This window comes from Polyodon spathula, chromosome 7, assembly GCF_017654505.1.
Source record: "Polyodon spathula isolate WHYD16114869_AA chromosome 7, ASM1765450v1, whole genome shotgun sequence".
Taxonomy (NCBI): domain Eukaryota; kingdom Metazoa; phylum Chordata; class Actinopteri; order Acipenseriformes; family Polyodontidae; genus Polyodon; species Polyodon spathula.
Genome location: NC_054540.1, coordinates 22,858,186 through 22,871,189, shown reverse-complemented (window position 1 = coordinate 22,871,189; position 13,004 = coordinate 22,858,186). Strand labels below are relative to the sequence as shown.

Here is a 13,004-nt window from a genome sequence, read left to right as displayed (position 1 = left end):
TATAAAAATAATATGTAGAATGTCAGTATGCCCTATGAATGTTTCTGTATAAATAGCGAGGTAGAATTCTGTAGAATTCATGCAAAATAAGTACCACTGCTTTAGTATTTCAGTGTTGCTGGGGGCCTTAAAATTGAAAAGTTGTCCAAAATTGCATGTTCCTTCTAAATTAGAAGATATATCACTTTCAAATTGCCTAGGTGTGCTTATAATTTAACTGGCTTTCTGTATGCAGCTCTGCTACTGCCTAATACTTTACTGTCTGATTTGATGACCCTACAAAAAGGCTTCAGGAAAGTATTGAAAATTGCCCCATCTTTGAAGGACTGAAACACCTTGTGGGACACAAGTTAACAAACTGACCTTTGGTGGGCTTATAGATGAGGATGTGAAGGACTTGTGCCTTAATTGGCTTGGTAATGTGTCACCTTCACAGTTTAATAAATGTACAAACATGAACAACACTTATTTGTTGTTTTGGGTTATATTGTACAATATTAGCAAATAGTTTGAATTTAAACCAAGAGAAACCACAAAACATGTATAAATAAATCCATAAAACTAAAACCATAAAATATATATAATCTTTACATGCAAGTGGCTTGTCATGGGGCTACAGAGGTACTGCTGACCTCTCATCTCTTCTTTGTTGCCATCTTTAAAAATGGATTCTTGCAAAGTTCTGAAACCCAAGCATTCATGGGTTGTTGATGAGCGTTTAAAGGACTTGTGGTGAAATAATTGACACGGTGATCAGTCTCCATCTGTTTTTGCAGTGGTGTAGAAAAAGGTAATTCATGCAATTTTCATATCTAAATTACAGGTACAACAGTGTGTGACACAATGGTCTTGAAATCCAACTTAAAATTATACGGATAGAACACATACCGGTTTTATGACATGTTTTTGAAGGAGTCTTGTGATGGATTATGACTTGCTGTCGACTGATTAAAGTCTTTATATAGTGATGGTGCCCCACCTGGAGAGAGGATTATTAGACTGTGAAGGAGACAGATGAGCAAGGCAGTTATTTGACCACAAGTCCTTCAAACGCTCATCTACACGGAATGACACAATTTCAGTTGGAGCAAACTGATAGCAGGGTGCTTTCACTTCTTGATTTTGGTGTGCTAAGATGGTAAAAGCAATGTATTATTCAAAAGTTTATGAATAGCAGCTTGATGGAGACACACAGGAGTTTGTCCCATTGTTGCTGCAGATAGAGATGTGCACATCTACCCATAGTTGAACTGGATGTTAACACCTGTTCCTATTGAACTGAGCTGAGACCACCAGAATGTATTTTACCCACAGCTTTTGCATCAAATGCTTAGTCAGGTTGTAATTAAACCTGAGGTGTTACAAATAAATATGGTATTTGTAATTTAAAAGCAAAACCATTTATGTAATTATATGAATTGTAGAAGACGATGTATAATCAATTATCAAAAGGAGTGGTTACTGTTCTTCAAAGTCAAGCATGGGCTGCACTAAATATTAAAAAAAAAAAAAAAAAATTATAAAAAATGATGCTTACCTGCTTAACAGGAGGAAGAGCAGTAGTGTGCCAGCTGCTCCATGACTTTCCATCTGCAGTATTTGTATTCAGTTACTGCAATCCTTGTAAGACTGTCCAAATGTTCTTGTGTCAGTTTATTCCTGTGTTTGTTTTTTACAGTGTTCATTGTGGAGAAGGTAGATTCACATGTGTATGTGCTTCCAAAAAAAAGTCAGTACCTTTTGAGCACTGTCTCAGAACTGGATAGCGCAAATCAGAGGCGACATTCTAAAAATTATAAACCCCTTGCCTCAGCTCTGCTTTCAAAATGTCATCAGACTGGAGCGCCACTATTTCACGTTCCACTACTGCTTGGTCTGCTCCTAGGACTGTGAGAGCAGGTGACACAGGTGAAACACTTTGAAGAAAAGGGTTCTCAACAAAATAAAATAAAGTTCTTTCAAACCCATAATATCTTCTGTATGTCCAAAAGAAGTGCAAAAAAAAAAAAATCAGCTTTATGATGATTCAGCAGGCCTCTATTGTCTGATGTGAGTGACTGCAATTTTGGAAAATGGAGAAAGGTAGCACTTTTTAAGTCAGGAACAAATAATGTTTGTATTTTGCTCTGAAATGCTGTTATAACACGGAGCATGTCACTTGACATTTTTTGCTTGCCTTGTAATTGTAGGTTTAGAACATTTAGTGAGCTTGTAATGTCAGTAAGAAAAGCCAGCTTTATTAGCCAGTCTGGATCATCAAGTTCCTTTTCTTCTTTTCCCTTACATTGAAGGAAGTTGCGAATTACAGGGAGCAGGCTGAGAAGTTGTTCCAGCACTCATCCTCAAGAAAGCTACCTGACTTTGCTATGCATAACCAGATTGCTGTTTCATACTCCTCAATTCATTCTTGGAACTGCTGATTGTTCAGGGCTTTTGAAACAAAGAAGTTCACCGTTTTTCACCTTGTTTACAATAGCTTCTTGGTGAATTATGCAGTGAAACATAAAAACATTTGGAATTCCCTCTTTCTTTTTCATTAGATCCAGCAATCCTTTTTCTGTGCCTCTCATATTTGGGGCACCATCAGTACACACAGATACAAGTTTATTCCAGGGCAGGTCAGTCAAATAAAAATCTGAAGCACATTCATAATATCTTTGCCCCTTGTTCGCGTTTTAAGTGAAATTAAACCCAGGAGTTCTTCACAGAAGCTTTTGGCTTTAGGAAAATGAGCCCACACACATAACTGTGATACATCGCATATGTCAGTACTCTCATCAAGAGCAAGACTGTATAACGAGGAGCTGTCGAAAACGTCTGAAATTACCTGCTGTTGGATGTCTTGGCCGACCGCTTCAAACTTCCTCATCACTAGTATCGATAACTGTAGCCCCCTAATTTGTTTTAGTATTTAATTTCTGTTGGGGAAATCTGCATAGAGAATTTCTGCAGAAGCCACAAAACATTCCTTCACAATTTCTGCATCTGTAAAAGCCTTTCTGAGATGTGCTAATATCCATGAAATTTAGATGGATGCCTCTGTTAAACATTCCGCAACCAAACTAGCATTTTTTAGCACTTTTTGACAAGCAGATTAATTTTGCTTTTCCGAGTGGAAGTACCAGACGGGTATCTTTCATTAAGTTTCCTTTGCACAGTCAAGTAATGTTGCTCCGAATTGCTGGTTCTTAATACCAAGAGGTTTTTCTGACACTGGCTTTTCAGATTCCTCATTTAAAATGAAGAAAAAGTAATTTGTCCATCTCTCCTGAAACTTCCGGTGCTCATCCTGAACTGCCCGAACTTTCCTCCGTTTTACAGTAGCTTCAGCTTGATTTACAGCAACCGGTGCCCTCGCAGTGGGTTCATTATGCAAGTCATGACCGCTTTCATGGTTTTTATCACATTCTTCTTCTTTTTTTCCCTCAGTGGGACAAGATATCAACCCATTCTCTCTTAAAACATTCACACCTTGCAGCGTTGAGTGAGAAAGGGAAATTGAAATGCATTTTGGGGAGTTGTAGTTTACTCACTTACTGGTCAAGTACTTATTATAACACGAGTGCAAGGTTAGTAACGTACAATTACCAGAGTTCATTTCGCTTTCTATTTCAAGTTTAAATGCACAAGGTTATGAATCCCCTTTTTTATTTCTAATTTAAACAAATTTTTAATAACGAAGGATCATTTGAATGATAGGACAAATTTAGGGACATGGGGGGTCGAGCAATGAAGAACCCTGGACTAGAGTAATGGATTTTTTATTTATTTATTTATTTTAAATCAACATTACATGATTTAAAAACATTTCTTGCGGTATTTGATATTCCCATGAAGAAACCAAAAATGACAGCTTCCAGTTGCAACAATTCCATCTATCGTCATCATTCTAATGGACTTTTTGTTTTATTTAGATTAACCTGTATCTGAAGATGGAGAAGAAACCTAACAAGAAAGATGAACTGATTTTGGTGAACAATGTGCTGAAACTGGCCACCAAATTGCTGAAGGTAATATAATGGTAATGGTTTGTTGTATCTTTAAGTCAGTGTGAGGTATTGATGTGTCTTGTGGTTCATTTATCTGTCACTGGCTTCATTAAAAGCCCTCCTACTGGATTCCTCATTCAGTATTGCAGGATAGCTAATAATAACACGTAAGACTATCATGTCTCCCAGAATTGTTAAGCATACCCACCTTATAGTGTGTTAAAAAAAGGAGGGGCAACATTCAGTTAAAGAATGTGTATAGTAGTTGTTATGTAAAATATTATAATTGAAAAACAACAGTCTCAGAGGTGCAAGACTGACGGAGGGGATGTTTAAGCCAGGACTAATGTGTTGCACATATATATATATAATATATCATGATTAATGTGCATATTATATATATATATATTATATATATATATATATATATATATGATATATACAAACATATGACTACACAACGAGGTATCAGCGAACAAATATTCCCCTATATATTATATATATATATATATATATATAATATATTTATATATATATATATATCTACCTATTCCTTTTTTTCTGAATATGAAACACCTCACCTACATTTGTTTCCCAGTCCTGAAATTGATTGGCAATCATAACAATAGAATTCAAATCTCAAAGGTGTAGTAAACCCTTGAGCAATGAAAAGAAGGTATCTGCATTGAAATTGCCTACATTACCAGACGCATATCTGCCTCAATTGGAAACGGCAAACTACAGACTGTTTTACATGGTGCTGTTGAACACAGTGAACCATGACTTCTGAATAACCCTGTGTTTTATTTATAGGTTTGATTTCATTGCGTGAAAAAAATCCATAAGGATATTGCTCATCCGTTTTTTATTTAAAAAAAGAGTAATTAAAGAAATAGATCAAGCGTGTTATTACTGTAAAGTGAAGACAAAGTCATTAAATTGGATTATCTGAAATTGGGTTCAGATATTACATACACACAGTGATTTATGCTTAAAATACGTGCAGTGCTTGTGATTGTTAGGTGTTATTAATTCCAGATCTCCTATGTTAACTGTGTGTAAATGTCTCTTTGTTTTCAGGAGCTGGATACCCCATTCAGATTGTACGGACTGACCATGAACCCTTTACTTTATAACATTACTCAGGTGGTTATCCTGTCTGCTGTCTCTGGAGTCATTAGTGATCTCCTGGGGGTTAATCTGAAGGTGAGCTTTGTTTCATGAATAACAAATCATACCCTCAAGATTAGTCCATGTATTCACTACTTTGGAAATACTGTATTACAACAAATTCTATTGAATCTGTATTTGCACGGTTAATTGAGAAAAAGGGAGTAAAGAAAGCAATTTGAGGTGCAAACTTTTCTGCCTTTAAGGTAATTCCTTCATGCGGTAAAAATTGCTTCTGTTTGACTTAAGTGCCCCTATTACCCTACATATGTGAAATATACAACAGTATATGTTTAAGGACTTTTTAAATGTGGTACTCTGGATAGCTTATTTGATATGTTTAAAAGTTTTCCAAGTGTTAACCCTTTAACTTTTTTCGTAAACATTTAACCATTGTCAAATGTATGCATGTCCAATATAGAGCTCAGCTGTACTGTTTATACAGTAAGATGTGTGCAGTATAATATTATTTATTTAATATTGAACTATTCCATATACACGTACATGTAGTAAGCATTAATGTTGTCGTGACTCCTTAAAAACGAGTAAAAGAACAGTAACAGCATTCTAATTCCCGCTATGTTAACGTTTAAAATTTTTACTGTGAACTTGATGACTTGTGGTCCTGATGATTGACGCATTTTAAAGCTACAGTTTCTTATCTTTTATTTACAGCTTTGGAAGATCAAATCATGACAGCAAACTAAATGAATATTACATTACCTTCCGATTTACTGATCAGAGAAAGCAGCAAAAACTGACCCTGGGCTTCAGAAACTGCAGCCTATCCTCTGACTCTCAAAGTGCTCACAGCTGAGACATTTGTGCAATTTCAATATTTATTGTACCCTTTCAGTGTTTTACTTTATTTTGCACTTGTTTTATTTACTGTTTTTAATTGCAAGTATTACTTTAGTTAAGTTTTTTGTAATTGTGAGCAGACTGGAGTCGAAAGATAATTGCCAGCAGCTTGTTTTGTGTTGCTGGAACAAAAAGGGTTATGACACCTGATCTTTTAGAAAACTAAAATCATTTACACTAGAAACATTTCACTGTTTAAAGCACAGCTGCTTCTGACATTATTGTCTCCAGTCGGACCTCCTCAGTTCACTGTGCAGTGTGATACAATCTCTCTTACATTGCAGCCTCCATTTTTGTAGATGTATCCTCAGGGGGAATATACAGTAAATGGCAAGGTATTCTGAGTGGTGTTTTTGATCCCATTCACTGACATACAGCTGTGTTTTTAAACTGTGTGGACATACAGTACTTGTAAGGAATGCAGATATGACTTTTGGCTTAAAAATTATTTAGTTTGTTTTAACAAACAGCAACAAAACCAAAGACTGGACTTCTAAATATGACCATCTCGCTCTAGTTAGTACATGTAGCTGAACTTTCATTTTACCAGACTGCTATTTAATATTAAAAATAAAAGTGTAAGCTGACACAAACCTGCTGCTGGAGGCAGGTGTGCAGAGGGGTTTGTTTCAGGAAAGCCAGTTGGATTTTAAATCTGTTTATTTATTTGATGTATTATCTACTCTGCCCTTTTTCTGCTTCATATAGATTGCAGAAAACAATAGCTGTGACACTGTTAGGATTGCAGTTTGTGCTCCCTTTCTGTTTGGTAGCTCAGTCAGTACGTATTCTAAACGGTATTCAGAGCAATAATTGTAGATAGCTACCCAGATAGAAAGTATTTTGATAGAAGGTAGTAATACATGTATTTATTGAAACACTGTGCATGCTCACAAAATATGTTCTTTTTAAAATGTTACATTGTTTTAATGTCCAAGCATCTTCATCCGAATAACTAGGAGCCTGTTTCTGTTACATACGTGTGTGTGTGTGTGTGTGTGTGGAACCGTCTCTTTGATAATGACCAAAGTGCATTGTATTGGATAAAATGTTTGCTTTCTATTGAAGACTTTTTATAGTAAATGTGGTTGTTATTTTGCTTTCTGTGCAGATGTTGGACTTTAGGACTTTTTTTTTTAAAGCAGATCGGACATGCTTTGTAAACCACTTACAAAATAATTAGATACATTGTTGCAAAGGCAGTTATTGAAGCAATATAGTGCATTGGACATTTTCTTTTAAATGTAAGTGGTGTGTTTTATGTTGCTATTGGTTGAAAGAATTGTGAAAGCAGGTGTATTTATAAAAGCTGTGTTTTTTATATAAAACAAACAGACAACCAGTTACCCTACAAGCCTTTGCTATACACAGATAATAATCTAGAATAATGCCGATCTGCAAACAACTTCAACTGCTTTTGTTACCTAGAGCTTCATTTACCTACTGACACTGTGTTTCATATACAACTTTCATTAAAACATGCTGTGGCTGACCGCTTTCCAAATGTATCTTTTTTTTCCAGCTGGTGGGTGTTTTTTTTTTTTTATTTCCTCTGAAGACATGTTCTGATCCTGAACTAGTGAATTGTTGGCTCCCCTTGTTTGAGACGCAAATGAAAGATTTGGGATTTAACTCCCAAATATAAATCATAGACTTACATGGTACTTTACAGTAATATTCATATACCTTATAATATAATGAACCAGAGCAGTAGAAGAAATTGTCAGTGGATTGCAAACTGCCAACTCAATGAACAGATTAACCACTTCTGATGAATTTTACAAAAGAAACAGGGATGTCTAAGTGTATGTCAGCAGGTGTTTGTATCGTTTCGGGTTCTAGAAAACACCCTTTACTGTTGTGAGACCTTAATATGATAAATCACTGTCAGACATGGCTGTCCTATATTGCATTTCTTCCAAGTATTTTATTTTATTTTTATTGGTTAAGTTTATACCAGCAGGTGGCACTCAGTGCATCAAAATATGGTCAGCTGATACAATTTTAAATTAAGCTGAAGAACAGTTGCAGGTATAAATAAACATTATGTTCCTCATATATCACAAAGTCTAGCTTTCGAGGATTAGCAAAAAATAAGTTAAACTAGAATAAGCGATTTTAAACCAAAACACCTTGCTATTTCTTTTTCATATTTTACATTAATTAGAGGATGCTAATGACTTGCATGCTTATTGGTTCCAATAAAGCAGACTACATGAAAACAGGTTCGGCAACCAGGCTGAACAAATATTTGAAGAAAAAATGTGTAAACACTTTTAATCTTGAGTAAAAAAAAAAATCACCATCACCATCAGCCCACCACACAATACTCAATAACTAGGTTGCTAGGTGTTTTTAAAATGGGATATACAACTGTGGAATATTCAAAATGAACACATTAATGTTTGGTCCCTTTTTACAACATACACAATTTAGTGACTAAAATTTTGTGTGACTGTTTCTATTATTGCTTTCTACAGAAGCAGAACCCACATGAATATAGTTGAGTGTTATAGCTCTCGAGGGTGACCTGATGTGCTGATTTACCACAACATCTGGGGTCTTTCTGAAACCCACCGCTGTGATATCGCAGCACATCCCATCACTAAGTAACAGTAATGCGTCAAGGAGAGCAGTATAGGAGAAGCATTGTTGGTCAGCAGCGAGTTCTATTGATATAAGATCAAGTGATGTGTAGTAATACACCACTGTGTATTCACAGTTATTGTATTTACTGTATATATTTGTGCACTTTTTTTTTTTTTTTTTTTTTTTTTTTTTTTACATATTTAAAAACTAGTAATGCGTTTGGTATAAATATTCACAAATGTATCTGTATATGATATGGCCTACATTTTGCATGTTGTCATTAACATTCCTGTGTTGAGATGTTAAAAAAAAATAGCTTTGCTACAATCTTGTATGAGAAAACTGATTCATCACACAGACACCATGAAGGTAGTCTGCTTGATTATTTTGAGGATGCAACATCAATAATGGATAATTGCAAAGCATATGCCATGGTTTATTTAGATTTCCAGAAAGCTTTTGACAAAGTCCCACATAAAAGATTAATTCTCAAACTGAACGCAGTAGGTATTCAAGGAAACACGTGTACATGGATTAGGGAGTGGTTATAGAAAACAGAAAGTACTGATTAGAGGAGAAACCTCAGAATGGAGTGTGGTAACCAGTGGAGTACCACAGGGATCAGTATTGGGTCCTCTGCTATTCCTAATCTACATTAATGATTTAGATTCTGGTATAGTAAGCAAACTTGTTAAATTCGCAGATGACAGAAAAATAGGAGGAGTGGCAATGTTGCAGCAGCAAAGGTCATTCAAAATGATCTAGACAAGATTCAGAACTGGGCAGACACATGGCAAATGACATTTAATAGAGAAAAGTGTAAGGTACTGCACGCAGGAAATAAAAATGTGCATTATAAATATCATATGGGAGATACTGAAATTGGAGAAGGAATCTATGAAAAAGACCTAGGAGTTTTTGTTGACTCAGAAATGTCTTCATCTAGACAATGTGGGGAAGCTATAAAAAGGCCAACAAGGTGCTTGGATACATTGTGAAAAGTGTTGAATTTAAATCAAGGGAAGTAATGTTAAAAATGTACAATGCATTAGTAAGACCTCATCTTGAATATTGTGTTCAGTTCTGGTCACCTCGCTGCTGCTCTAGAAAGAGTACAAAGAAGACCGACCAGAATTATTCTGTGTTTAAAAGGCATGTCATATGGAGACAGGCTAAAAGAATTTAATCTATTCAGTCTTGAACAAAGAAGACTATATGGCGACCTAATTCAAGCATTCAAAATTTTAAAAGGCATTGACAATGTCGACCCAAGGGACTTTTTTGACATGAAAAAAGAAACAAGGACCAGGGGTCATAAATGGAGATTAGACAAAGGGGCATTCAGAACAGAAAATAGGAGGCACTTTTTTACACAGAGAATCGTGAGGGTCTGGAATCAACTCCCCAGTGATGTTGTTGAAGCTGATGCCCTGGGATCCTTCAAGAAGCTGCTTGATGAGATTCTGGGATCAATAAGCTACTAACAACCAAACGAGCAAGATGGGCTGAATGGCCTCCTCTTGTTTGTAAACTTTCTTATGTTCTTATATTCTTCAGGTCAGGCATATTTGTACAGTACATATCATGGGTTCCTGTCATTCTTCAAGCATGTGACAGATTACATCAAAGTCAACGTATCCCTGCAGAAGACAACAATGAAATCCGAACAAAGTACATTTACACTGGACTGGGATTTCACAAGACCTGAGTGTGCGAGTGTATGAAACACCCACTTCCTAATTAAGTGGAAACGCTGTTTATTTAATAACACTGCGGCTCCTTCCTACTCTTGTCTTTCTGATGGAGTTTAAAAACAACACAAATCGGGTAATTGTAAGGGGTCAACAATTTAAACTGACTGTGGGCATGTGCTGTTTCAGTAGAGCTGTATGCATGAATCCATATCTTCAGGGAACCAGTCTTTTTAAATTACAAAAATTCATACGGATAAATTACAATCCTTCTCTAGATAATTGGCATGGCCCATTGTTTGTTTTTTTCTTTTTTAATTGGATGTTTTAAAAATGGAGATTGAGTATGCAACTCAAATCAGCGCAATGAAGAGTTCCACAACATTGATCAAGTTAAAAACATTTCTCAAGCATTGAATTAGTAAATACAATTGGGTCATTGTAGCTCAGATGGTTCCATACATGTCTCTTGTACAAGTTATGGCTGTGGAGTGCAAGCACCACAGAAGCATGAAGATTAAAAAAGAGATTGATTCATGAAATATTAATTAGGGCTCTATAAACAGCTGCTCCCTCAAGATTGTAAACAACAGGAGATACGCTTACTATTCTATTAAATCACAAGCACGCTATGTTAAGATTTATATTCAAAGCTTTGCTACCTTTTATACAGTGGCTCTCAAAAGTATTCATCCCCCTGGGACTTTTCCACATTTTATTGTGTTACAACATGGAATCAAAATGGATTTAATTAGGAGTTTTTGCCACTTATCAACACAAAAAAAAGTCCATAATGTCAAAGTGAAAAGTAAAATCTACAAATTGTTCTAAATTAATTACAAATACAAAACAGAAAATAATTGATTGCATAAGTATTCACCCCCTTCAGTCAATATTTGGTAGAGGCACCTTTGGCAGCAATTACAGCCATGAGTCTATTTGTATAAGTCTCTACCAGCTTTGCACATCTGGAGACTGGGCAAAAATTACATTAGTCTTTGCAAAATTGCTCAAGCTCCGTCAAGTTGGATGGGTACTGTGGGTGAACAGCAATTTTCAACAAATTCTCAATTGGATTGAGGTCCAGGCTTTGACTGGGCCACTCCAGTGTGGCTTTGGCTGTATGTTTGGGGTCATTGTCCTGCTGGAAGATGAATCTTCTCCCAAGTACCAGGTCTCTTGCAGACTTCAGCAGGTTTTCCTCCAGGATTTCTCTCTACTTTGCTGCATCCATTTTGCCCTCTATCTTCACAAGCTTTCCAGGCCCTGACGCAGAGAAGCATCTCCATAGCATGATGCTGCCACCACCATGCTTCACGGTAGGGATGGTGTTCTCAGGATGATGTGCGGTGTTAGGCTTGCACCAAACATAGCGCTTAGCATTGAGGCCAAAAAGGTCTATTATGCTCTCATCAGACCATAGAATCTTCTTCCACTTGGTCTCAGAGTTTCCCACATGGCATCTAGCTAAGATTTGATGTGAGTTTTTATCAACAATGGCTTTCTTTTTGCCACTCTTCCATTAAGGCCAGTTTTGTGAAGCACCCGGGCTATTGTTGCCATATGCACAGTGTCTCCCAGCTCAGCCGTGGAAGACTGTAACTCCTTTAGAGTTGCCATAGGCCTCTTCTTGGCCTCCCTGACTAGTGCCCTTCTCACCAGGATACTCAGTTTTTGAGGATGGCCTGTTCTAGACAGATTCACAGTTGTGCCATATTCTCTCCATTTCTTTAATGGACTTTACTGTGCTCCGGGGAATATTCAATGCCTTGGAAATGTTCTTCTATCCTACCCCTGATTGGTGCTTTTGAAGAACCATATTCCAGATTTGCTTTGAATGTTCCTTCGTCTTCATGATGTAGTTTTTGTTAGGAAATGTACTAACTAACTGTGGGACCTCCCAGAGACAGGTGTATTTAACCTGAAATCATGTGGAACACCTTAATTGCACACAGGTGGACTCCATTCAACTAATTATGTGACTTCTAAAGACAATTGGTTGCACCAGAGCTTATTTAGGTTTGTCATAGCAAAGCGGGTGAATACTTATGCAATCATTATTTTCTGTTTTGTATTTGTAATTAATTTAGAACAATTTGTAGATTATAATTTTCACTTTGACATTATGGACTTGTTTTGTATTGCCCAGCCTGGAAATTGTTATTTTTGCTTTTTGTCTTGCTTTATTTGTGTTTAAATCCCTATATTTTGGCCCTTGTGCCCTTTCATTTTTGTGTTTTATTTATAATAAAGTAGCTATTTTTTTGAACTACAGACTGTCTCTGGGCCTCTATCCACTTGCCAGCCTACCACAGTAATGCAACCCACAGTCCCATAATGCAACCTCCTGTCAGAATTGTATGGTATCCTCTATGTACAAACTATTAACTCACTGCTTTCACGTTCCTTCTGTACAATGCATGTACCTGTGATGCGTAGTGGTTACATGTCAAGACTGTTTGGGTTCCAACAACAGGTTAATTAATTTGCTTCTTTAGCTAGTTTGTACTTTTGCAGTGTCATTTTAGAATGCATGACTGGAGTCAACACCCTCAAAAAACTCATGTAACGCAAATCCTTCTGTCCTTACTTCCCCAATAGGGTCACTGACATCTACAATTGTGGGCTTCCTCATTAAACAGTCCCTAATTATCTACTGTACAGCAAGATTCTGAAGTATAAATGAATCATTATTTAAATCCTT

General features: G+C 36.4%; 1 protein-coding gene across 11 annotated transcripts in view; it reads left to right on the top strand.

The window, feature by feature from the left end:
* Positions 1–13,004, top strand: part of LOC121318359 (protein PHTF2-like) — an 87,738-nt gene that overhangs the window by 71,759 nt on the left and 2,975 nt on the right. For 7 of the 11 annotated variants that reach the window (XM_041254928.1, XM_041254927.1, XM_041254924.1 and 4 more), the window contains 2 exons: positions 3,915–4,010; positions 5,070–5,195. In XM_041254928.1, coding sequence (XP_041110862.1) covers positions 3,915–4,010; positions 5,070–5,195 — 222 coding nt within the window. Of the gene's footprint in view, positions 1–3,914; positions 4,011–5,069; positions 5,196–5,834; positions 7,513–13,004 lie in introns of those variants that run through there. The other 4 variants (XM_041254933.1, XM_041254931.1, XM_041254930.1 and 1 more) reach the window with 1 other exon arrangement.